General features: G+C 24.5%; 1 protein-coding gene across 2 annotated transcripts; it reads right to left on the bottom strand.

The window, feature by feature from the left end:
• Positions 1–464: 464 nt before the first annotated feature.
• LOC145835831 (uncharacterized) lies at positions 465–17,487 on the bottom strand. 2 transcript variants are annotated; one of them, XM_082943562.1, is made up of 19 exons: positions 17,351–17,487; positions 16,502–16,622; positions 9,512–9,615; positions 9,288–9,374; positions 9,061–9,188; positions 8,070–8,173; positions 7,251–7,402; positions 6,875–7,002; positions 6,637–6,711; positions 6,261–6,546; positions 4,516–4,636; positions 4,050–4,192; positions 3,369–3,523; positions 2,859–3,046; positions 2,420–2,587; positions 2,094–2,187; positions 1,713–1,851; positions 1,470–1,584; positions 465–1,157 (listed from the first exon to the last, which is right to left on the bottom strand). In XM_082943562.1, the coding sequence occupies exons 1-19, from the start codon at positions 17,453–17,455 to the stop codon at positions 1,027–1,029; spliced, it is 2,544 nt and encodes an 847-aa protein (XP_082799688.1). In that variant the 5' UTR covers positions 17,456–17,487; the 3' UTR covers positions 465–1,026. The 2 variants fall into 2 exon arrangements, with proteins under 2 accessions (XP_082799688.1, XP_082799687.1); XM_082943561.1 differs by having other exon boundaries at positions 6,637–6,714.
• Positions 17,488–23,408: the final 5,921 nt, after the last annotated feature.

Here is a 23,408-nt window from a genome sequence, read left to right on the forward strand (position 1 = left end):
TAAAGTAATGTTAAAGTAATTTATTACGTAGCTCTTGCTAATTTTTAAGGCTAATTACTTTATTGTTCTAGTAATTCACGTTGCCAGGTTTAGTTCAATTTTAGTTTTATACTTGACTAATTTTAAAATTAGATTAAAAATTATGTATAGTTATGTCTTTTCTATACGGAAAAAAAAAAGAAAAATTCAAGCGTTATTTCAATAACTAATACAAACGTAACTTTTTATAATATATAAATATATAAATATTTACATTCTTTATATAAAATACCAATAAAAACTTTATAAAAAGATTATGGACTTAATGCATAAAGTAATACAAAACTAAAGTTAGTTTATATAAGAAGTAGATTATTTAAAAAATATATAGCTTTCAGTTTTATTACTTTGCAAAATATGATACCGGTTTTTGATGTTTAATTGTAACACTATCAGAAAAAATTTAATTTATTCATCGACCAAGCTAAAAGTTCAAAACAAAAAAGTACAAAAACGAATAGTTCAAAAGAAAAGCTTCTAAAATTAACAACTCTTTAGAACACCGCAACAAAATAAATAGTGCAAATAAAAAACACAGTACGCTTCTATACGAATAAAAAAAATAAAGCCGTAATAAGTTAAGAGAACCTAATGATTTTATAAAACACTAAAAACTAGTTTTGTTAGTAAACAGTTGCTACTTGTTTGTAAAAAATAGCCATAAGCTCTAAATAATTCTTTGCATTAGCATTCAACGTTGTAAAAAACACGACCATTCAAGTTTTAAAAGCTAAAAATTAGTACATTTTATAAATAAACAGATTTCATAAGTTTTTGGAATATTTATGGCACACAGCTTATGCAATTTGAAAAGCAATTGTAAAGTTTTGTTTTTAATTTACTAAAAAGTTTTAAGTTATACAAACAGAAAAAAAATTAATAAAAAAATTATACTGCAACAATTGAAATATAGTATTTATTGATTATCATCTATCAAACTTGTAATCTTTGTAAGTACATTATTATAAACTTGCAACAAAACATTGTTTACTTATGCTGAACAACACTCAGAACGCAGGTTTGGTCAGCGGAAGTTGTTGCCAGCATCAGACCTGAAGGATGCCATCTTCCCTGGATCAGTTTGTCGTGATGGTGGCGTAACGTGCAGTGTGTTGAATCTGAAATTTTTCATTTCAAGAATATTTAAACGAATGAAAATTTATAGTTGTGTTTTTACACTTACTAAATCTTAATATTAGCTTACTAGTCGTTACAAATAAACTCATTATCATATATCATTATAAACTAAGGTTGAATTGAAAAACTTAACAAAATATTACCAGAAAAATTATAATAGCTACAAATATAATACGTTAAAGTAACTAAGGGTATGTTTAAAAAATAAAAATTATAACTTTTTGATTTAATTTTTTTAATAATTTTATGTCTATCACATATTGTAATTTTGTATTATGAAGATAAATAAAAACCTTGTGTATCAAACTCAGTAACAACAGAGGTATTATCGTATGATGCAGACAACAGAATATTTTTAAATGGATGAAATCTCACGCTTCTCACTTCGCTTTCATGTTGTTTAAACGTCTGTTAGAAACAGTTAGCCGTTATTTTTGATAAAATAGCTGGTAACTACTTATTGTTAAAGTAGATAGTTGTATTTTTAAATTATAAAATTTAATAATAAACAGTGCATTACACAGATGTTAACAAACGTGCAGAGGTATATTGTAGTTGCTGATATCGTACACTTGAGTGATGGAGTCGGTTCTCCCCACTGCTAACAACCCGCCTGTTGAATCCACACATACGCTAGTGGGCGCTTTAACCGGTAAATTTATTTCGTGCACGCACCTGGAATTACAAATTTCAAGAATATCAAACTCTTATATACCATTAAAAATTCAATTCAATAAAAAAAACTTGTTATTCTAACCATTATGATCTTTAGCTATAGGTGTTACGATTTTTTTTTAACAAATCGACTACTTTTAAGTTATAAGATAGTTTATCTAAAATCAACATAACCATTGAAAATAAAGTTCTATCTTTATTATGAAACATACATATTTCAAAATTTTTAGAGTTAAACTAACTTTGTAGTTCTGAGATCCCACATTTTAACAGAACCATCTTGGCTGGCAGAAGCTAGCATTTGAGGTTGCCACGAAAATAACGATAATATTTGATCTAAATATTTATTTTTATTCAAAGTTGATGTTTATTATCTGTTTTATTCTTGTAAATAAACGGTGTAACTTTTACATTTAATTTTGCAGAATATAAATAAAAAAACAATATAACTTTTATTATTTAAATAGTTTAAGTAGAAATGTATCATTCTTTTAAAAACTTTTTTTTAGATAAACTTTCTATTGCTTGTATTAAATTTAAAAATGTTAGCTATTTAGCAGGTACAAACCTTTATGAGCAGATATTTTGTGCACAGGAGCGTATGTTTCACAATTGGTGACGAATATGTTTCCATCAGATGGTCCCGCACTGCACAAGTACAGTGGGGATGACTGGGTGGGCATGAATGCCACGTCCCTGACTATACCCTTGTGGTGTGTCAAGTCACCTGGTGGCGCTGTTTTGTTGTTGGTATATTATGTTTTGCTATAGTTACTATTGAGAAATATATAAACTTGATAAAAGCTTTATAATGCTTTTTAGATATAAATTTTTATTAAGTTTATCAAACTTTTGTAAATCTAAAATATATTTTCAATTTTAACTTTATAAATACTTTAATAAATCAAACAAAAGGACATACAGAACTAAATATAAAATCTAACTTTCCATACAGATGAATAATTATTTTAAAAGGATATAAATGATTATTTTTTTTTTCAACCAACCTGTTAATTTTTCGTTCTCTTCGTCAAACAAGAAAAGTTTGACGGATTTATCGTTGGAACAAGTAGCAATGACATCACCACTATCAGACCAGGTGCAGGCATATATGCTGCCTTTGTGAACCTTGGGTATGTTTATAAAGGGTTGAGACCACTTCAACCCCATCTTCGCGTTGTAATCTAGCCTATGGCTGTAATTTAAGCAAATACTTTAAACTCTACAAATAAACAATTATATTTTTGAGTTAAGAAGCTGTTAAAAGTCAATTAACTTTAAGCCAAGAAACTGATATATATGCTATAATTTTATGAGAAAAAGATGACTAAATAATAAAATATAACCTACTTATTTGTTTTTTACATGTATTAAATTTACTTTTTTAAGTTTTATAAAAAATAATTGAACTTTACATTTAAGTTTTATAACAAATAAAAATAGCAATATTTATTTTGTATGAAAATTTAAAATTTAAACATGTAAGGCAGTATGTTTGTTAAACTTATAAAACTTACGCAGATGCAAGCAGGTTGGCGGGAACTTTGCACATTTTAAGCGCTTGTGAGTTGGTACCGACAGCATATATATTTCCACCTGGATGAAACGAAACAGACCTGATAGCTGCGGTGTCTCCTGTTTTCTCCACTGGTATGTAGTTGTACGGGTGCGTCTGCAAAATTTAATTTTTCTATAGTTCTTAACATAAAAAATTCAAAGTTCATTTTAATTCAAGTATCACTGATTTTTGTGTAGATAAAAATGTGAACAGAATATAAACTGAAGTTTTTTATTAAAAACAAATTTTTAGTTCTATCATTTCTTTTTTAATTGTTATGTTTAAAAATCTGGTTAAGGATTAATTGATTTAATAACACTAAATAATTCGTGTTAACTTAAAAATAATACTTTTATTGTTTTCAAGAACTTAGTATGGTTACTTATATTTAAAAAAAGCTTGTTTTTTAAATTTATACGTTTTTTTTTGGTAACTTTTATATATTTTTTAAATATCAGTTGTGATCAGTTTGGAAAAAATCTTGACAATAATTATTAAAAATAATGTACTATATAATTTACTTCTAAGACAAAGATGATATACAGTTGGCTAAAACAGATATCAATTCCAGTAAAAACTAAAGTATTAAAATGATTTATAACTTAAATTAACATATGCAATTACCAAAAAATAGGAATACCTTTTTAGGTGACTTCATTTTATGTAGTTTGTTATCGCTTCTAGGTGTTGTTAACTTACTTTCTGAATTTTTTTCAATACTTTTGTTAATAATTTGTGAAGATTTTAATGAATTCGTTGATCTATTACTTGTTACTTCTAATTCTGTTAAACACCAATTTGACTTTTAAAATAATATTGTTTAAAACATGAATTGAAACCTATGATTAAAATGATTATTTACTTCTTTGAATAAAATTCATCATCATAAATACCTAACTTTTGATATACAATTTAGTATTCAAAATAATTAACCAAGTACTTTACAGTTTGTATATTCTAAACATAACTCGCGAATATTTTAAATACATAATAAATAGAACACTATTTTACTTTTGGTTTTTATAATTTTCTATTATGTATTACCTAAAACTAAACTTAAATTGAGTTAAAATTAAAAATAAATAAAAAACAGTTAAAAAACAAACTGTGTTCGAGAATTTTTCGCAACTTTTCTGTTTCGTTTTCTTTTTGTTGGAGTATTTGTAAAACTTGATCTCGATTTTGTTGAGCTATATTCTTTTGTGCTAAAAAGTCTGCATAAGAGTCCTGTAAATGTTAAACAATAGTAAACAAGCATCGCTAATTATAAATTATTTATTAACTTTTTTAATTAAACGTCAACGAAAAAACAAAAGACTAAAAGCTTTTAAAAGAATAAATGTTTATTACAGTAACCTTGATTATTTTAAGTTTAAGGTACAAAATTAATGGTTAATCATTTTAAATTTGGTAGCTAAAAATCATTGTTAAAATGCTTTACTTAGTTCAGCAGTAAAACAGACAGCTGGTTGGGTAATTAACTGCTGTGTTGCATTTAATCTAATAACAAAGCTAGTGTTGTACAAGTATCTTATATAGGTGAAGTTAAATCATAAACTATTTTGTAATAATCACACATTAAAGTTATTGAAAAATAAAAGAAGTGAAAGTAATCTATGAATTATTATTTTTTAAGTTACAAATAAATAAAAACTTGAAGAAGAGATTTTCTTAATTTTTATGAAAGAATTTTCGTCGATTTTATTTTGATTTAGTTTTTTTTGACTTAAAAACTATTTAGTTACTAACTCCAATACATAGTAATATTCATAATAAGGGTGTTGGGTACAAAAAACAAACGTATTATATAATTATATATTATCTTAAAGTGTATCTACTTAATACAGCTTTATGTCTAACAATTTTCAATACGTGTAAAACTTAAAATAAGATTTTATTTTATGCTTTAAAATTTTGTAATTTTTAAAAGCAGTTTTAAATGGAATTATCAATTTCAAAAATTTTACATTTATCTGATATAATTACAATAAACTTTTTGATTATAGCTACTTTTTATACTAATAATGAACACAATCTTACAAAGAGAAATGTCAGTTATACTTGTCAACAGTTGTTTTTGCTAAAAAAAAATAAAGATCTGTTGAATCTTAAAAGTTTATATTTTTCAGAAATAGATAGCGTTTTTAAAAATTCTATTCTGAAAATAAAATTTAGATTTAAAATGAGATTAACAAAAGATCTTTATAACTAAATTAAACTATTTTTTCTAAAAAAGTAAAAAATTCAATTGAGAAAAAAAACATTAATAAAATTTTTCTTTTAATGTAAGCAATTAACTTTTCATTTGTAAAACAAAGCAAAACAAATTAAAATAAAAAACAGTCGTAAAATAGCAAAGTAGTATATTTTTAAATAGATTTTTTTTTTCATATTTTGTGTATTACTACAATATTTACATAACTATTTCAAACATAAGCACATAACTAGTTATAAAAGACCTTAATTTAATTTTTAATAATTTTGATATGCTTTTGTTAGACAGATAGAATTTACTTGCTCTGAAACTTAGTTATTCAGTTTTATGTAAATAAAGAATTATGTTTATAAATGATTTTTTATACTTTAGAATTAAGCCAAAGTTATATTTAAAGTTACACTAATTGTGTGTGGTTGTTTTTTTTATGTAAAAAATATGTATATGTACAAATACTTATTTAAATCTATAAATAAAACGAAAACAAAAATCCAATATTTTTTGGATTTTCTTATAACTAAGTTGAGAAACCATATAACAAACAATAAAAAATTAAGTTCTATTGGTTTACAGTACAACTTGATTCAAAATAAGACTAAAGTAACTAATGAAAACATTAAAAAGAATTTTACTCACTCTGACATGTTCATTTGAAGGTTTTCCATTTCTAGGAGTATCTCCATGGTTATTGTTTAAACTATCCATGTTAGTTATAATTATTTCACCCGATACATCAGGAATCTTTTTAGTGCTAGTAAGAGGACCTTGCAGTGATGCAGCTAGGGAATTATTGTTGTTGTTATTTGTTATGTCTTCTATTGAACTATTAAAATTATGGCTTCGTTGTCTGCTTTCCATGTCAAAATTGTTTTCACTGACTATTGTCTCGTCATTTATTATGTGTTGACTTTCTCTGACAGGCCTAGAAAATATCATTGAATAAATGTTAAATATTAAGTTTATTTTTGAAATAAATGTTAACTAATTTCATTGGTAAGGTTAAATAACTAACTGTATAGGCTCTTCTTTGTAAATTGTTTGACCATTACTTATAGGTTCATATTCAGATTCGTTTTCTTTAATAGACCTACTATTAAAATAACTTCAAACACAGTTTATTTAAGAATGTAAAACTGATATTTTCTAAATACACAACAACTTAAGTTTTATAACATACTAAAATTTAAAAAACATTTAATAAACTACTGTATACAAAACTTTTGATTACCAATGTTTTTTTAAAAACTTACTGTGTGATTTCTTGAGAATCTGTTACGGACTGTTGATTGGAAGATGATAAATGTTTACTTAAAATTTCTTTTTTGAGGTCATCACTTTTTTCTTGGTCTTCGACAAGATTCATCTTCTCAACTATAATCTGTTTAAGACAGAGTAAAAGTACTTAAGAATGTTATAAGTCTAGTTAATTAAAACTAACTTAAAATAAACAAAACTTTAGACCTTATAAACACACGATCAAATTCACTCGTGGTTAAAACTCCTTAATTACTTTTCTGGCTCTTAATAAGCTTAAAAAAAGTTTTTTATAACATAAGTGTAAGTTAAAACTCATTGCTTTAATGACTTGAACAATAAATCAACTTTAATTTATCAAACAAAACAAACTTGAACATCTTCTTCTATAAAAGGTTGTTTAAAAACTTCACTGTTTTGTATACCTCTTAACCAATAGTAGAACGATGGACTGACGTCGTCTATAGAAGTTTGGTCAATTGTAGTCTTTAGTTTTACTTCTACTACTTGATCAACTTCTTTCTCTAAAACAATAAAAGCCAAGAATTCACTTTTGATAGTATTGCTTATTAAACGACAAAAAAAAGTTCTCAAAATATTTGGTTTTAGGACCTGGTGTACGAAAGAACCTTTCGTTTATCGAGTCGTACACCATATGGATACAGTTTAATGTCATAGTCCAGGACAGATATTTATGTTTTACAACTATAAATGTCTAAAATTTTAAATATTTTTTATGAAGTTTAATTATATTATAAAGTACTGGTTAAATTTCAAAAAAATCACTTCTAAATGTCTTTTTTTGATTGGGTGTAGTTTAAACAGTTAGAATATAGTTCGTTTATAAAAATTTTTTTTAAGTCAAAAAGTATACATTAAAAATACTTAAAATCAATTTATTCAAACAACCCTATTAACTTAAGTGTATTGTTGTTGTTTACAATACAATATACTACACAATAAAACTTTAAACAAAAAAGAGCTCGAGTACATAAAATAATACAATGCTTTTTTATAATTCTCTAAAAACTAGAATTAAAAATAAAATAGTTTTTAAGTACTATTAAAATACAAAAAAAAACGACTAACCAAAGTTATAAATCTAAAGGTCAAACAATATATTCAAAAATATTCAAACTTGATATTTTATTAACTTTCATTAATTACTTTACAACAAAAAATTTAACAAACCCATAGATACTTTAGTGTAGTTTTTTGTATTGTCCACAGCTCTATCACTGCAGTAAGAAGTACACATTTCATAAAATGAAGCTTTCAGCATCATTGAAATTAACCTTTTTAAGAAAATTTAAAAAGTTTTAAAATTTGTTCTATAAATTTTATTTCAACATAATTACATTAAGTTACTTTTTTCAAGTAGTCAGTTATAAGTTTAGTACAAAAACAATAAGTATTTACAACAACTAAATGTATTTCAAAACTTTATATCAAACTAACACAAACTATGTTTACTAGGTAAACTTAACGACTTCAAAAAACTAATTTTGTACGATTTACAATGATAACATTTATTTAATAACAGTAAAATCTATGTTTAAACACAAAAAGTTGAGAATATAGAAATCATAATAATAAAATATGTTTGTCTACATAGTAAAAATTACGTACAGTGAACGTTTAAACAATGAACAAGTTAAACAACAAAGAGTATAACAACAAAACATTGTTGCTATGTTTATACAAAATTTATTTGTTCCAATAATACGATGTTAGCTTTTTTTCGTTACGTTATCTTTCTTTACAATAACCATAAGTTTAATTGAACCATAACACTCATAAATTTTATTTTACTTTAATGATACTTTGTAAAAAGATGGCTTGTTGTTTAGTTTTAATATTAAGGAAGAAATAAAGTGTTTTTTATTATGTATATAATTCCTTAATAAGTGTTTTTCAAAAGTAATTTCACGTAACAAAGGTCATGCTAGACAGTAAAATAGAAAGACAAAAAAAAACTTTTTTCTAATTATATAAACAAAAAAGAAATAAATGATAGTCGAAAAATTGTAAATTTTTCAAAAACATCATTTAATCTTTTTAATTAATGATGCCGTAGAAAAATCACAAACAAAAATTGACTGTGTCCTGGACTGATTTAAGCATTATATTCAGTGTACAAATCATGTCTAATAATATTTTAAAAAATTTAATAAAAAACAACCTCTCTTTTCCACTGTCATCAAAATTTATATTTTGATAAAAAACTTCTTTTGTAAGTTCTAATATTTCATTATATGTTTCCATCCTTGTTGAAATTAATACCGCTTGAGGATATTTGTATATTTCTATCTGTAGAAAACATTAGTATTGTTTTTATTATAAAATCTATTTGGTTTATGTTATACTGGTAGAAAAAACAAACAAAAACTATGTTATTTTGAAACTAACTTTGTTATCATAATACTCATGTACACTTTGAATGAGTTCTTTCAATTCTGTTTCACTCAACGCAGCTAGAGCTTCAGACCTAATAAGCTGAAAAACAAATATCAATAAAGATCTAAATGTAAAAAAAATTTAGCATAAAACATTAAGCTGCAGTTAAATTTGTAAGGCAAACACTAAATTTATTCTTTAAATCTAAGAATCAATGTTTTATAAAAAAATCTTACATCAAAGTTTGGCTGATCAGTATTTTTTTGGAAACATACTGACTGACTTTCACAGTAACATTGCCTGAATAACAACAACTTTAGTTTTTTCGTTGGAAAATTGTCTGAAAAATACTTTAATTGATGTTTAAGCAAATTATCATTTATTAATTATATAAAAAAGTATTAGCTGAAAATATCTAAAAACGACAAGAGCATAAAGCAAAATATTTGTCTAAAACGTCACTTTCACTTTTAAGGAAAATACATTAAAGGGTTTTATTATAACTTTTACAGCTTAAATATCAGGCTAGTTTAACTTAAAAAACTATATTCTTAAAAGCGTGTTAAACATAAACAAATATTTAAAAACTTAATGTTAATTAAAACGTAAACAACTCAACGTATTACTTAAATCAACCTACAAATTTTAAAATGTTTATTTTTAATGCAACACTAGTAATAGATCAATCGTCTAAAATTAGATTTAAATTGCTATAAAGTAAAAATTTTGTTCTATCTAAAAAGTTTATACAAGTTCAGATCGCTACAAGCACACAGTACAAGATATTTTCTTTACAATAAATGAAATTTAAATTAAGTTGACTAATTTTTTTTTAATAAACAATGCAATTTTAAAAAAATATTCTAAACAAAAATATTTAGAAAATACGATGTTTATATACGGTAAACTTATATAATACCATTGTTATATTAGTATTATTAATTTTTAGTGTACTTTAAATTTATTGTTACTCATTATTCATAATAATTTAAAATTTTATTAAAAAAGTACTTAATAAAACACCTTGGTACTAAAATTTTTTCCACAGTTTATTATTTCTAGATTAGTTTATAAGTAGTTACTTGATATCTATTAAAAAAGTAGAGGGACAAAAGTTTATAAAAACCGTTTTTATTTAGACACCAATCAGTGAAATAAGCTAATAAGATTTTTATCTGATCAAAACATAAATTCAATTAAGTTACTAGTTTTACTTTTCATATAAACTCGTAATTCAATTAATTTATATACATGATTTCTATACTCTACAGCAGGGTTCAGCAGCCTTTTACAAGTGATGAGCTAGGTTTAGTAATAAATATCTCTTAAAGGTAAGATATTTTAGAAAAAAAAAGAACATATCTGTTTTTAAAATTGATAAATATAATCTTATCAAAATATCATATAAAGTTTTTTAACAGACGTACAAATTAAATTTTATTTTAATACTTAAGTATATTTTTTAACGCAATCAACTTTTTATGTTACATAAAGATGTATAATACAATTTAAATTATATTTTTTAAATTCATTGTAAAAATAACAAGTTATCAAAATTGTTTGATATGCACTAAAAAGAAACCTATCACAAATTAATCAAGTATAAACTTTTTGAAAATTAAAGTTTTTTTAAATGATTTCAATTTAGTTTAAAAAACAAAACATTTAGTTTTATTAGAAAATAATTTATTCATTTTATCTTAAATTAAGTGATTGAAAAATAAAATATTTGCTGAATTGCACATAAAAAAGTTATAGTCATGCTATGCTAAATATGTTGTGTAACACACATGCAAGAATTTTGTTCAGAAAAAAGTTTACGGTGAAAAATTGTTAAGAGTTTGCTATAAAGGAGGAGCACCAAAAAAAGCTATTAACAGAGTTACCAACGGTTATTTGTGAATTTCTTCCAGATTTTCCAAAATTCTTAGTTTTTTAAAAACAATTTTTTTAGTATTAAAATAAAAGTTAAGTAAAAACTGATTTAACCAAATGGGTTATTTTATTGGTTTTTATGTTTTATGTCTTAACTACGTGGTCTCCAGTAACTTACTGACTGCTATACTTACGAGAAGTAAATAATATACAAACAGTATAAGTTACAAAACTATTTCCTAAGTTATGAATAAAACACACTTTAAAAAATGCAATTTAATTTATTTTCAATAATAATTCTTAGTTCTGAAGAAAGAAACTATTAAATCACGACACAAATAAAATCTATAAAAAGTATCAACAATCGTAAAGTTACATAAATACTAACATCAACTCCGCGATGTAGACGTTTTCTTGATTCTCGATAATTGAAGTAAAACGTTAAACTTAATCGTAACTAGATCATACCGCGGAATAACTTTGCAACTAACCTTTATTTGAAAGACAAAGGCAAATTTATACGCATTGAAATAAAATTAACTCCTTTAAGTAAACAATATTGTTTATTGTTTTAGAAAATTGTTTTAAGAGTTATAAAAATTGTTTTGGAAAAGCTTGTTTTGAAAATAATGAAAAATGTTTTGGAAAAGCTTTTATTGTTACAAAAAATTCCATATTTATTCACAAGCTTTAAAATACTAAAAAAAATGTTAGTTTCATTACATTGTTTCTTTTTTAATTTTCAATTTTAACGTTTAAAGCCTGGTTTTAAATAATTTAAATCCTTGAAATCCTACTTAACTTTAAAGCTTTTTTATAAGAGTTTTAAGCGCGGGTAAGAAAAAAGTAAGAAAAAGAAACTGTATAACTTATTATCTCAAAAGTTACATAATTTACAAAAACTTAGATAAAACACAACATAAAAACAAAGTAAGTAACAATGATAGTCATTTAGTTGTCCTCAGGCTTCTTATCCTTGGGGTTCTTGTCCTTGTGCCTGTTGTCCTCGGGCATCTTCTATTCCGGCGTTTCTCTTCCGATTTCTTCTTCTACGGTGGTTTATTTAGCAGGAACGAATTGTTTTAATTCGCTTGTTCTTCTCTAAACTTCAAATTCAAAAATTCATCGAATTCACTTGTTGACATAGAAAATATTCATCTTTTCATTTTCCATCATTGTAGTATTCATTTGAAAGAATTCATTCCAAAAAATACGCCGCTCAAAAAAAAAGTTGAGATATTCTTTTAAGAAAGTTTAGTAAAAACTACTATGTTATTAGGCCAAACGACAATAACGAAACTGTCAGTATTTACTTTCAAACCCATTTTTTTATACAAAACAAAACAAAAATTAAGCATTTAAAGATGCATTAAAAGAAAATTAATAGTTTAAAAAACATGAAAAACTTTAATTTTGTTTTTAACTTAGAAAAACATATGTTCTTAATATTCAAATCGCAAACTTTAATAAACAAAACAGAAAACATTTTCTTTAAAAAATTTTACAAAACAATAAGCAGTATTTTCATGCACAATTTTTTATAGGATTCAAGTATAAAGTATTTGTTTTTAATGTGACACAAAACTTATGCATTGTAGAAATTAATAAAGAGAAAAATTTAGCGAGTGCTTTTTTCGATCTTTAACAGTCAAAACTAAATGGGAAATAAAAGTACTTTTACATTCAAAATTTATAGGAAAAGTTTATCACGAGTCGAATTGAAAGCTTTAAACTTGAACTTGATTATTTTACGAGCAAAAAATCTTATAAATCAGTTTTGTTTTAAAGTTAGAGTGAAATGTAGTTACTAAAATCTCAATATAAAAATAGGCTTATAAAACTTTTTATTGTATAATTGTTATGTCTTAGCTTTTAATTAATAGTTCAATTACCAAACTGTAATTTATGATATAAAAAAATAGATAAGACATCATTAAAAGTAAAAAAGCTATAAAATTTTACAATTCAGAAACTTTATCAAAAAATAAAGAAAAAAAACACACTTAATAGCTTCTTTCAGTTTAAATTCTTAAAAATATTACCTGCGTTTAAAAAAAAATTTAAAATAGATTTTCATGTTAATAAAAAGTTACAACTTTTTACCTTTATTAAAGTCTATTTTGTTAGTTTTGTGAAAATATTTATATTTTCTCTTCAAAATGCTTTATGATAAATGTTAAAAGTTTTAGACCTGCTATTGATAATTCTGACTTTTTTTGTTCTGTGTTTTAATTTCTTTTTTGTCAAAGGAATTAAGTAGTGCCAAATTGTTTTTTTTCTTTAGCTAATATGTTGCTTGATACACTAGTTTCTGATTTTGTTTTTGAAGAATTGTAATAGCCTGAGTCTTGTTTATAACTTTTAAGCTGCAATGTTGGCACTTTATTTTTTGGTTCGCTATCATATTTTTTATTGTAACTGCTATTTTTCTGCTGTTGGTTTCGATGTTTTTCTTTCCTTAGTTTACCTTGTTTTGCTGTAAAAGCAAAAGCTTGCTTATAAGCTCTACTAGCTTTTCTTTTCTGCTGTTCGAGGTTACTAGAATGATGGTTTGCGTTAAATATATTTTGTTGAAATTTTTGGTTGTAGTTTGAATTCTTATCTACAGCATACTTAGACCCTTGAACTGTTTTACCATTAGGACCTGTCACGTTTGCGGCTTCTGACATGTTATTTTTACCTACAACAATATCAAACTGGACTTTTTCTCCTTGTGCAAGAGACCTTAAGAATTTGTTAGGGTTGTTTTTGATGATATCTGTATAATGAACAAAAATATCGCTGTTCTGATCATCACGATGAATAAAACCGTAACCTTTGCGAACATTAAACCATACTACTTGACCAGTTACTCCAATTGCTATAGTATTTTTGGTTACCTGAGTTTTTTCTTCGGCTGTTTGTGACGCTTTAGTTATATTAAATGTTTTTGTGGGTAAGTATTGATGACGCGACAAACACTGTGCTATGTTAACATTGTTACTACTATTCCCATTGTATGATTTTCTTGGTTTAAAATTATCTCTATCTTGATTATGTTGACGATAATTGTAATTATGATTAATACCATTGTCTCTAAAATGAAAATTTTGTTTATAATTAGGACGAACTAGTTTATGGTAATCTATTTTAGACTTATAATGACTTTGCTCATACTGCTGTAGTCTATCGTAATTAACTTGCTTAGGTATTAATGCGTTTTCTTTATAAGCATTCCATATGGCTTGTCCTTTTCTTTTAAAAACTTCTAAGCTTTCATCAAAATGCTCCTTAATTTTATTTTTGATTGAAAAGGGCATCAAGTATGCAAGAAAAAACTTAATTCTGTCCTGCTCTGGACATTTGGCCCAACTCACGGCTGTAGCAAATATTTTATTAAAGTTTGTACACTCATTCCAAATTGGGACCTTATCTAAAATTTCAGCTAACTGATTGTCCCTATTAATAAAAAAGTTTTTTAAAGAACTGTAGTTTCTTTCACCTCGTTCTGTCATTTTATAATAATCTGACAACTCTTCTCTCGGCCAAAACCCAGTTAAAAATTTATACTTTTCTGTATTACTAGAAATTTTTTCATTTAACATTTCCTCCTCGAAAAAACTAATAATATCACGAGGGTTTCTTACAAAGTCTAACCTTTTAAACTTTTTACTCAGTCTTTGCGCCTTTAATGTGTCCCTAAAGTTGTTAAAGTTATTTTGATTACTATTTTTGTAATTATCGTAAAAAGGTTCGCGTTTTTCTAGCATCGCACGTTCGTAATGTGGTGATCTAGACTGCTTTAATCTATTATTTAGTTTTTTTTATTTGCATTTGCAAAACTCTTAACTCTTCTTCATTTGTTAGCTGCTTAACTTCGCTTGATTTTCTAAATTGTTGTTGAATGCTGTTTGACGGATAAAATTCAGCATTATCATTCATCATCTCTGCTTGATGAGAATTATTAAAATTGATATCGTCATTTTTGTTTGTGTGCATTTATTCTGTTGACTGCTTAAAGATTCCTAACCAGAAGATTTAAGGTTCTTAACAGACACTGCGTGGTTTCCACTTTAACCAATTAGGTTTACTTTCAAGCTAGTTTAATATAGTTACAAACTTATTCCTAAGTTATGAATAAAACACACTTTGAATAAATGCAATTTAATTTATTTTCAATAATAATTTTTAGTTCTGAAGAAAGAAACTATTAAATCACGACACAAATAAAATCTATAAAAAGTATCAACAATCGTAAAGTTACATAAATACTAACATCAACTCCGCGATGTAGACGTTTTCTTGATTCTCGATAATTGAAGTAAAACGTTAAACTTAATCGTAACTAGATCATACCGCGGAATAACTTTGCAACTAACTTTAACGCGTATTTGAAAGACAAACGTCCATATATACGCGTCGGAATGAAATTAACTCCTTAAAATAATAAAAATGTTTGTTTTTAATACTGGAAGCACGTCACGAAATCTGCGTAAAACAGTTTACAACATCCGCTTTAAAATACGAAAATGAGATGTTAATATCATTACACTGACTTAAATAGTAAAAAAAACACAAGATGCTGTGAAGCTATTTAAAATATTTTAAACAAATAGTCATTAGTGTGTTTGGAAATATCTGAGTCAATAATTTAAATCTAAATTTCACTGCACTAGTTTTGTTTTGCTGATTACTGTATTATGGTATCTATACTCTGGGTTGCCAAATGATTATGGCAAAATTTCTGCAGGTTTTCAAAATTCCCTCCAGATTTTTATAAGTACACATTATTAGGTATAATTTTAGTTTTAAGTTAAGTTTTAAGTAATAAACTGTGTTAAATAGTATAAAAACATTGAAAAGCTACTGTAAAGCTACTTTAAATGTGTTATTTAATAACAAATTTTTTGATGATGACAAAAAGTTTTTATCTATATGATATATTTTTTGTCTTAAACTGAAATTTTACTACTTAACATGTAAAAATTGTTTAAAATTCCATATTTTTCCAGGTTTTTTAGCCTAAATTGTCAAATTCCATGTTTTTCCAGGATTCAGGTTTTTTGGCAACCCTGTTTACTGCATAGCCTTCACATACTTTTGTTTTATAAAGTATGTAAAACAAGTAAACAATATACAAAAAATACTAAATAATATCTACAATTTTTACATAAAATACAAAAATTTGTTTGAAAAAATGGCTACTTGTTTGTTAAACTGAATACTTAAAGTTCCTAAATAATAAACAAAACTTTGATTGTAAAATATTAAGACATAGATAACCTAAATAAATAAACATATACATGTAAAACATTAAAAATATATCTATTCCGTGGATTTATTTTATTTATATAGTATAAAAACTTGTTAACCTAGGGTTAAGCAAAAAGGTTGTAAAAATTTGTGCACAGAGTTCCACTTTCCAGCCCAACAGTAAGTTTGCAGAGCTTCAAGATTTAAATTTCTTCTTTCTTTATTTGTATCCAGAAAAATCTTTAAAAAAAATAAAATTTAACAACTTGAACTTAATTACTTACTCAAAAAAAATTCATCAACAGTTTTGAATTATTGAAATTGTAATGCTAATATGTTTGAAGACTGTCAAATAACAAAATGTTCTACAATTTTATTTAATTAAAAAAACAAATGTAATGATTCAGTAACACTTAAGTATGAAATTATAAAACGTTTTACACAAACAGTCAAAAATATAACTAGATTACTTTTTAGAAAATCATAATTAACTAAATATTGTAATGCAATCAATTTACAAAAGGTAACTAAACAAATAACAATAATTACTATATATTATAATTATACCCCACTAACGCAAAGTTATTAAAAATCTTGAAAATTTAAAATATTTAATTAAAGAGCTTAATAAATAATAGTGTAAGTTAGAGTATGAACAATTAAAAAAAATACTTAGTTTTAACAATACATGCTTCTTCTACTAATAAGTAAAAAGGTATCATCAAAAAACCACACTTAAAAGTTTTAATTTATTTCTTTATGTAAACCTTAAAGTTTTAAGTTTAAATTGTCTCAAAAGTTCTCAAGTAAAGTAAAATTTCATCTTTAAAAAGCAGTTAGTATTACTTTCAATATTTTTTTTTAAACTATTTTTAGTTCGACCCTTTTTTAGTCATTTGAAATATACTTAGTACTAAAATTACCTACAAATGCAGTTAAATTTATTTTATAAGATTATAAAAACAAACTTTAGATTCTTTAATTAAGGAGTTACAGCTGAGTATTAGCTTCCTTGAGTGTAAATATTCGGCAATGATATGGAGTACGTCTGAGTCTTTTACAACTACATCCATTTTATTAAACAATTTATATAAATAATTAGCCAAAATCTAAAAAGCAGCTGGCTATAAAAAATTACTTTTAATAAAGATAAAGATATGATTATTTTGTAGTAGTTTAGCCAATATAATTGAAATTGCATAAATTTATATACTATTAGCCATTTAGTCTTAACTTTTTAACATCTAAGAAATTTATCAACAGATATGTTATATGGACATAAATCAAAAAAAGTTAATGTTTAACATGATATTTAAATAAAAACTTTAGCAATAAGTATGATATCTCAAAAATAGAAAAATTCTGATCAATTAAACACGAACTTAAGGAAAGTTTGAAATAAAATAAATTTTACACACTATCTCTTAATAGCAGAAAGATAATTTTAACTTTGTTTTAATAAAAACAACTTTTATATTAAGAAATAAAAAGTTATAGAAATATATTAAATTAAGACTAAAAAACTAAGTAGATAATTATATTTAAAAACATTAACTGTTATGGTATTAACTATTTTAAAGAAACTTTTACAAAGCATGTGTTATATCATACTCTAATTTATAAAAAAAATTGCAGCTAAATATCACTAAAACTAGTCACAAAAAGAGAAACTATTCATAAAACATTTCATAATTTATAAAGTCATAAACTAAATGTATTGCAAATTTTGTTTATACATTTTTTTTAATTTATTCTAAGTTTTTTAAGTAAAGTAAAAGTTCTACATTAAATAAAACAAATCCAGCACCTAAACCTAAACAAACTCTGATGGCCAAGTCTGGAAATATACCTTGCAAAATATAACAAGAACCAAAAACACATGCTAATATGCTTAACAAAAAGTTAAAGCCAGTGCTCATTTGAGATTTGTATGAATTCATCTGAACTCTTTTTTCTTTGCCTGATGAAATTCCTGACACCATTTTGTTGTAATCCCTGTTATCTTGTTGAGCCTTGAGTATTTTAAGTCTGGCCTCTAACTGAGGGTTTCTTTTTGGTGGCTTAGGTGAAGTTGAGATAATAGTTGAATTCCTCAAAACATCCATCACACCAATTCCTTTGTTTTGCTTATGAGACCAGTCAAGCACTTTAACAATGTCATCATACAGAACTCTTTCACTACTAATTTTTTCAAGTATCTGTTTGACCTTTTTTGGAATGTTTTTGTATGTAGTTTCTATTGTTTTAAGATTTTCTAATCCATCTTCATTTAGTAGGAGGTACAATGGCTCCACAGACATTGTTCTATAAAATATCAAGTCTAAAAATTTAAATGTTGTTTATAAGTATTTTTTTATGAAACTTTTGATATCTAGGTATATTTCCTATAAAGATATATTTTTCATATAAAATACTGTACTTAAAAAAATTACTTAGAACAGTAATATAAACTTTTTATAAGTTTCTAATGAAAGCTACTTTTTTTCTAAAATCTTCAAACTAAATAACTTTAATTAGTTTTTTTAAGACCGGATTTATTTTTAAACAAATCTGTTTATCAACTAGCCTTTTTTTTAATGATAACAAAATGTAAAAAAAGAATAAATTTAAGTTAGTTCTTGTGGAAATTACAAACTTAAAAAACAAACTCACTAAAGCTGATCATATGGTAAATAAAAGTAAAAACATTGCTATGATAGATATAAAAAACTGAACAAATTATGAAATAAGAAAACTCAATTATATACTTAATAAAATGAATAAAATTTTAATAGTTTATGTAAACTTGAAATACATGCACCAATCATCTAATTTACAATAGTGTTTTATCTTAAAATGGTTTACATTGTGTTAAAATAATTAAATTCTTTAGCTTCAGTTGATGAAATTTGAAGCACAAAAATTAATATTAATAAAACAAATCACTAGAAGTGTATAACTTAATAGTAAATAAAAAAAGATAAAATTACTAATATCAATATATTTGATACTAGCAATTATAGCCTATTTAAAAAAACAAATTTCAATAATACTTAATTGTAGGTGCTACTTTTCGAAGCAGAAAGAATAATTATACAAATTTATCAGATTATTTATTCAATTAACTATAAGTAGTATAAACTTGAAATTGCAGAATCAGAATAAGAACTTATCTTAAATAAAATAAATTACGATAGTAAATAAACATAACCAATAAGCTACACAACTGTAAACACCATTATTATCACTTTATAATTAAAAGTTAAAATAGTAAATATATTTTGACAATTATTATACTGAAATTCTCTGAAGTACTAAACTAAGTAAGAACTTGAATAGAATTTTATTTATAAAAAACTTTTTACTTCGTTATTTATTTGTATAGCTAAGTAAGTAAAAAGTTGTACATTAACCAATCAACAAGCTTGTAAAAAATGCTATGAAAGCAGATTTTAAAACATAACTCAAACAGAATTATCCTCCCTGCAACTTTTAGTTAAAAAATAACTTGTAAAAAGCAACTTTATTTATTATAATAACCAAATACACTCTGAGTTTAGTTTTAAGTTAGCAATTATTAATATTTTTTTATTTTAAACAGTTATGCTTTTAAACATGTGTTTTTCTATTATTTTAGTATATTTTTTGAAACTATGGCGGCTGCAGATAATTTTTTTTAACAAATCTATTCCAATAAAGAACTTTTTTTAGAAAATTCAGCCCATTACTTCATCAAAGACTGAATAAGAAAATCAAAAAAAATTACATTTTTTATAAAAATTCCAACTTTATTAACTTTATCATTAAATGTCACTTTGAATGCTAAATTGTATTATTTTTAAGCAAAAATAACAGTTAGCTTTTTGAAAAACTAGCTGATTTTGAGTATAATTTTTTTTTCAATGTATATGTATAATTTAATGCAATAAATGTAGTTTTTACCATACCCTTTTAAGTTTTTTATTTTGTCAAAGTATATTATAAACATATATTTGATTGCTGGTGTAATTTTTATATTTTTAATTACATAGTCAGTGAACACTTGAATGAGATTTGACCTTCATAACTTTCCAACAGTTTTTATTTTTTAATGTTGAGACTTTCAACTTGAAATTAAATAAAGAAAAGTTAAACTGATGCTATTTTTACTTATTAAAATGTATTGGATTGGTTTATAAATATTAACAGTTACAAATAATTGCTTGTACTACTTTGAAAAAAAGTTATTAAGTATTCTTCTTCTCAAGTGTTATAAATAACCATAAGAAAACTTAAGTCTTTAACATATTATCTGTAAAGCATATTGTGATAGCCAAATGTTAGTTAGTAAAACTACTATGGCCACAAAATAGTTGTTACTTTAAACTCCTTTGTTACCAAAACTTGACATCAATATTTACTTATTTTTATATTTTTTTTATCTTATGACAATCATAACTACAATGGTGGTACTGTTAAATGACACAGAAACATTCAATAGCTCATAAAGCATTTAAAAAAGTTTATCATGTACAAATTTAAAACTTTAGCTTTAAAAGTTTTACCAATAAAATATTTTGAATATTAGTCTGAAAATTTCAAATAATTTGAAAAGACTTGAATTTACAAATCACCTAATTTAATAGTATAGCTTCAAATATATCTAAAGCAAGGTTTGCCTAACTTTTTTTCATAAGGGCCCCTTTAATAAAAAAAAGCCATGGCCTCCTCCAACAAGGTTTCTTAAAAAACTACCCTCAAGTACGACTAAAATCAACTTCAGAATACCTAGCATAAGTTTAAAATTATAGCCTCTACTCCCGTTGGTCCCTATTTTCTGAAAAGGCTCCCAAGGGGACATGTAGGTAAACCATTATCTAAAGTGTTCCAACAATCTCAAACTAGATTTAAACTTTTTGTTATATTAGAGTAAATTACTATAAATTATCGATTTTTTTATTTTAGGTTAAGTATTTTTCTTTAACAAAGCTCTCAATTTGTAATGTTTGTTTATACAGATTATGTCATTTTCTGACCACATTATTGTAGTGAAACTTAAATTAAAAACTTAATAGAAAACTTTTAATCACACAAAATATTTTTTCAAGGTTTTGAACCTTAGAGCTTATATTTTATAATCATTATCAACTTAGAATAAAAACTTCTGAATGATATGGTAAGTAACATTAAAAAAGTTGAAAAGATACCAAAGTAAAAACTTATAATTATAGTCCTGGTAGTGTTGAACATTTAATTCTTAAAAAATACTCAGACTTTAAATTGAAATATTGAAGCTAAAATACCTATATTAGGGGTGAACAATTTTTCTATACAACAGGCCAAATGTACCATAAAAAGTCTGTTGTGACCACATTATCTTGAAAAATTTAATTTAAAAACTAAAAAATAACTTGTAAAAAGCTAAGTTGTAAAGAAATAATCATTCAATAAAAACTCATAAGTTTAAAAATTTAAATAAAATAAACATTTTATAGCATTTATTGCTAACAAGCTGAGTTATTTTATTTGAACAAGATAATTTTCATTTAAAATATATTTTAAGGCCTAAGGTTTCTGTAAGCTAAAAGGCTATAAGACCTTTAACCTTTGTAATATTTATTAGTCAACAATATTTTTATATAATTTAAATGAACAGCTTTTAGTCAGTATTTAAGATTTAAAAGATTTAACTGTTGAGATTTTTTAATAATAATAATATACTAAAATTTGTAAGGAATTTGACTTAACTCACTTTTAACAAATACTAACTAGTCTTAGGAAGAGCAACTCTTTTTATTAATGAGTAAAGAATAAAAACTTACTAATACATTGTTTATTAAAAATTATTAAGTTCAAGTGTGTTAGTCCTTTGATTTTAAAACTTTGACGAAAATATTCTAACTAAAAATTTAGTTTATATCTGGAATTAAGATTAGAAAAATAACAGCTTTTTTTATAATATACTGCTATTTTGTTAAAACTACTTATTTATTAATGAAATAGCTATTGGTTTTATTTTTATGCAATGTATCTAGGAAAAAACAACATTTTTAGCATCACCTATAGGTAAAATACATTTCAAATTCAAGTTCCATAGACATATGTTAATGAGAAGAGTTAAATATTTTAAATGAAAAACTAGATGCTTATAACTCAATATAAGAAGGAAAGTGACAGCATACTTATTATAATAATCATTAAAACAGTTTTAAGGTAAAACCTGTGATCGGACTCAGTCAAAAAGATAGGTTACAAACGGGCCGTGACCAGGGGCGTGTTTAGACTGGTTTCCTAGACTCCTAGAGCCTGTGCGGGCCCTAAAAAAAGGAAAAAAATAAAAGTTAGCTTATTTACTATAATCGTTGTTTAACAAAAAAAAATTATCTAACTTTGAGATTTGCTTGTGTTTTTTTACTGAACTATTAAATAATGAGTTTTTAAATCACAAGATGTAAATATTATAAGTCACAACTCACAATATTGCATCACAATTATACATTAGTTTCAAATTTTTGCTGGTACGTAATTAGCAGTTAGCACTTAGCTGTTTTCGTCTTAAATTAAAGAATTCATTTGGTGTCTTAATGGTTTTATAACTTTCGAGAGCCTAATTGTATTTTTAAATTTTTATATTCAAATAAAATCATTTAAAATTCATTTTACAAGTAAATAAACAAAAAACGTGTTTTTTTTTGAATTATTAATTTATATATATATATGAATTATATATTTTACTTTAATGTTAATCAATAAAGTTTATATACACTTAGCTGCTTTAAGATGATAAATTTGTATGAGACAAACTTAATATTATTTTTTATTTAAAATTTAAATTAAATTCATATAAAAGCATATTTTCCGATGGCTTTTACTATTATATTTTTGTATTAATACTTGATTTTTTTTTTTTCAAAATTTTTGATTCTTATAACTCACTTAAACTGAACATGTCATTTTGACTACTTAACCACGACATTAATAGTTACGACATGAATAGTGAAATATAAACTTTATTTTTAAATTCTTCAATTTTTACATTACATTTTAGAAATATTATCCATTTTTAAA

The sequence above is a fragment of the Thalia democratica genome, chromosome 5 (genome assembly GCF_965202585.1).
Source record: "Thalia democratica chromosome 5, ktThaDemo2.hap1.1, whole genome shotgun sequence".
Lineage (NCBI taxonomy): Eukaryota > Metazoa > Chordata > Thaliacea > Salpida > Salpidae > Thalia > Thalia democratica.

Bases quoted from the DNA above. Each gene is read 5' to 3' on its own strand.
- LOC145835831 (XM_082943561.1), bottom strand. From the start codon at position 17,455: ATGGATGTAGTTGTAAAAGACTCAGACGTACTCCATATCATTGCCGAA. The intron at 3,524-4,049 runs GTATTCCTATTT...TAAATTTTGCAG, and splicing joins AAATGAAGTCACCTAAAAAG to ACGCACCCGTACAACTACAT. The intron at 3,047-3,368 runs GTAAGTTTTATA...CTTAAATTACAG, and splicing joins GCCAACCTGCTTGCATCTGC to CCATAGGCTAGATTACAACG.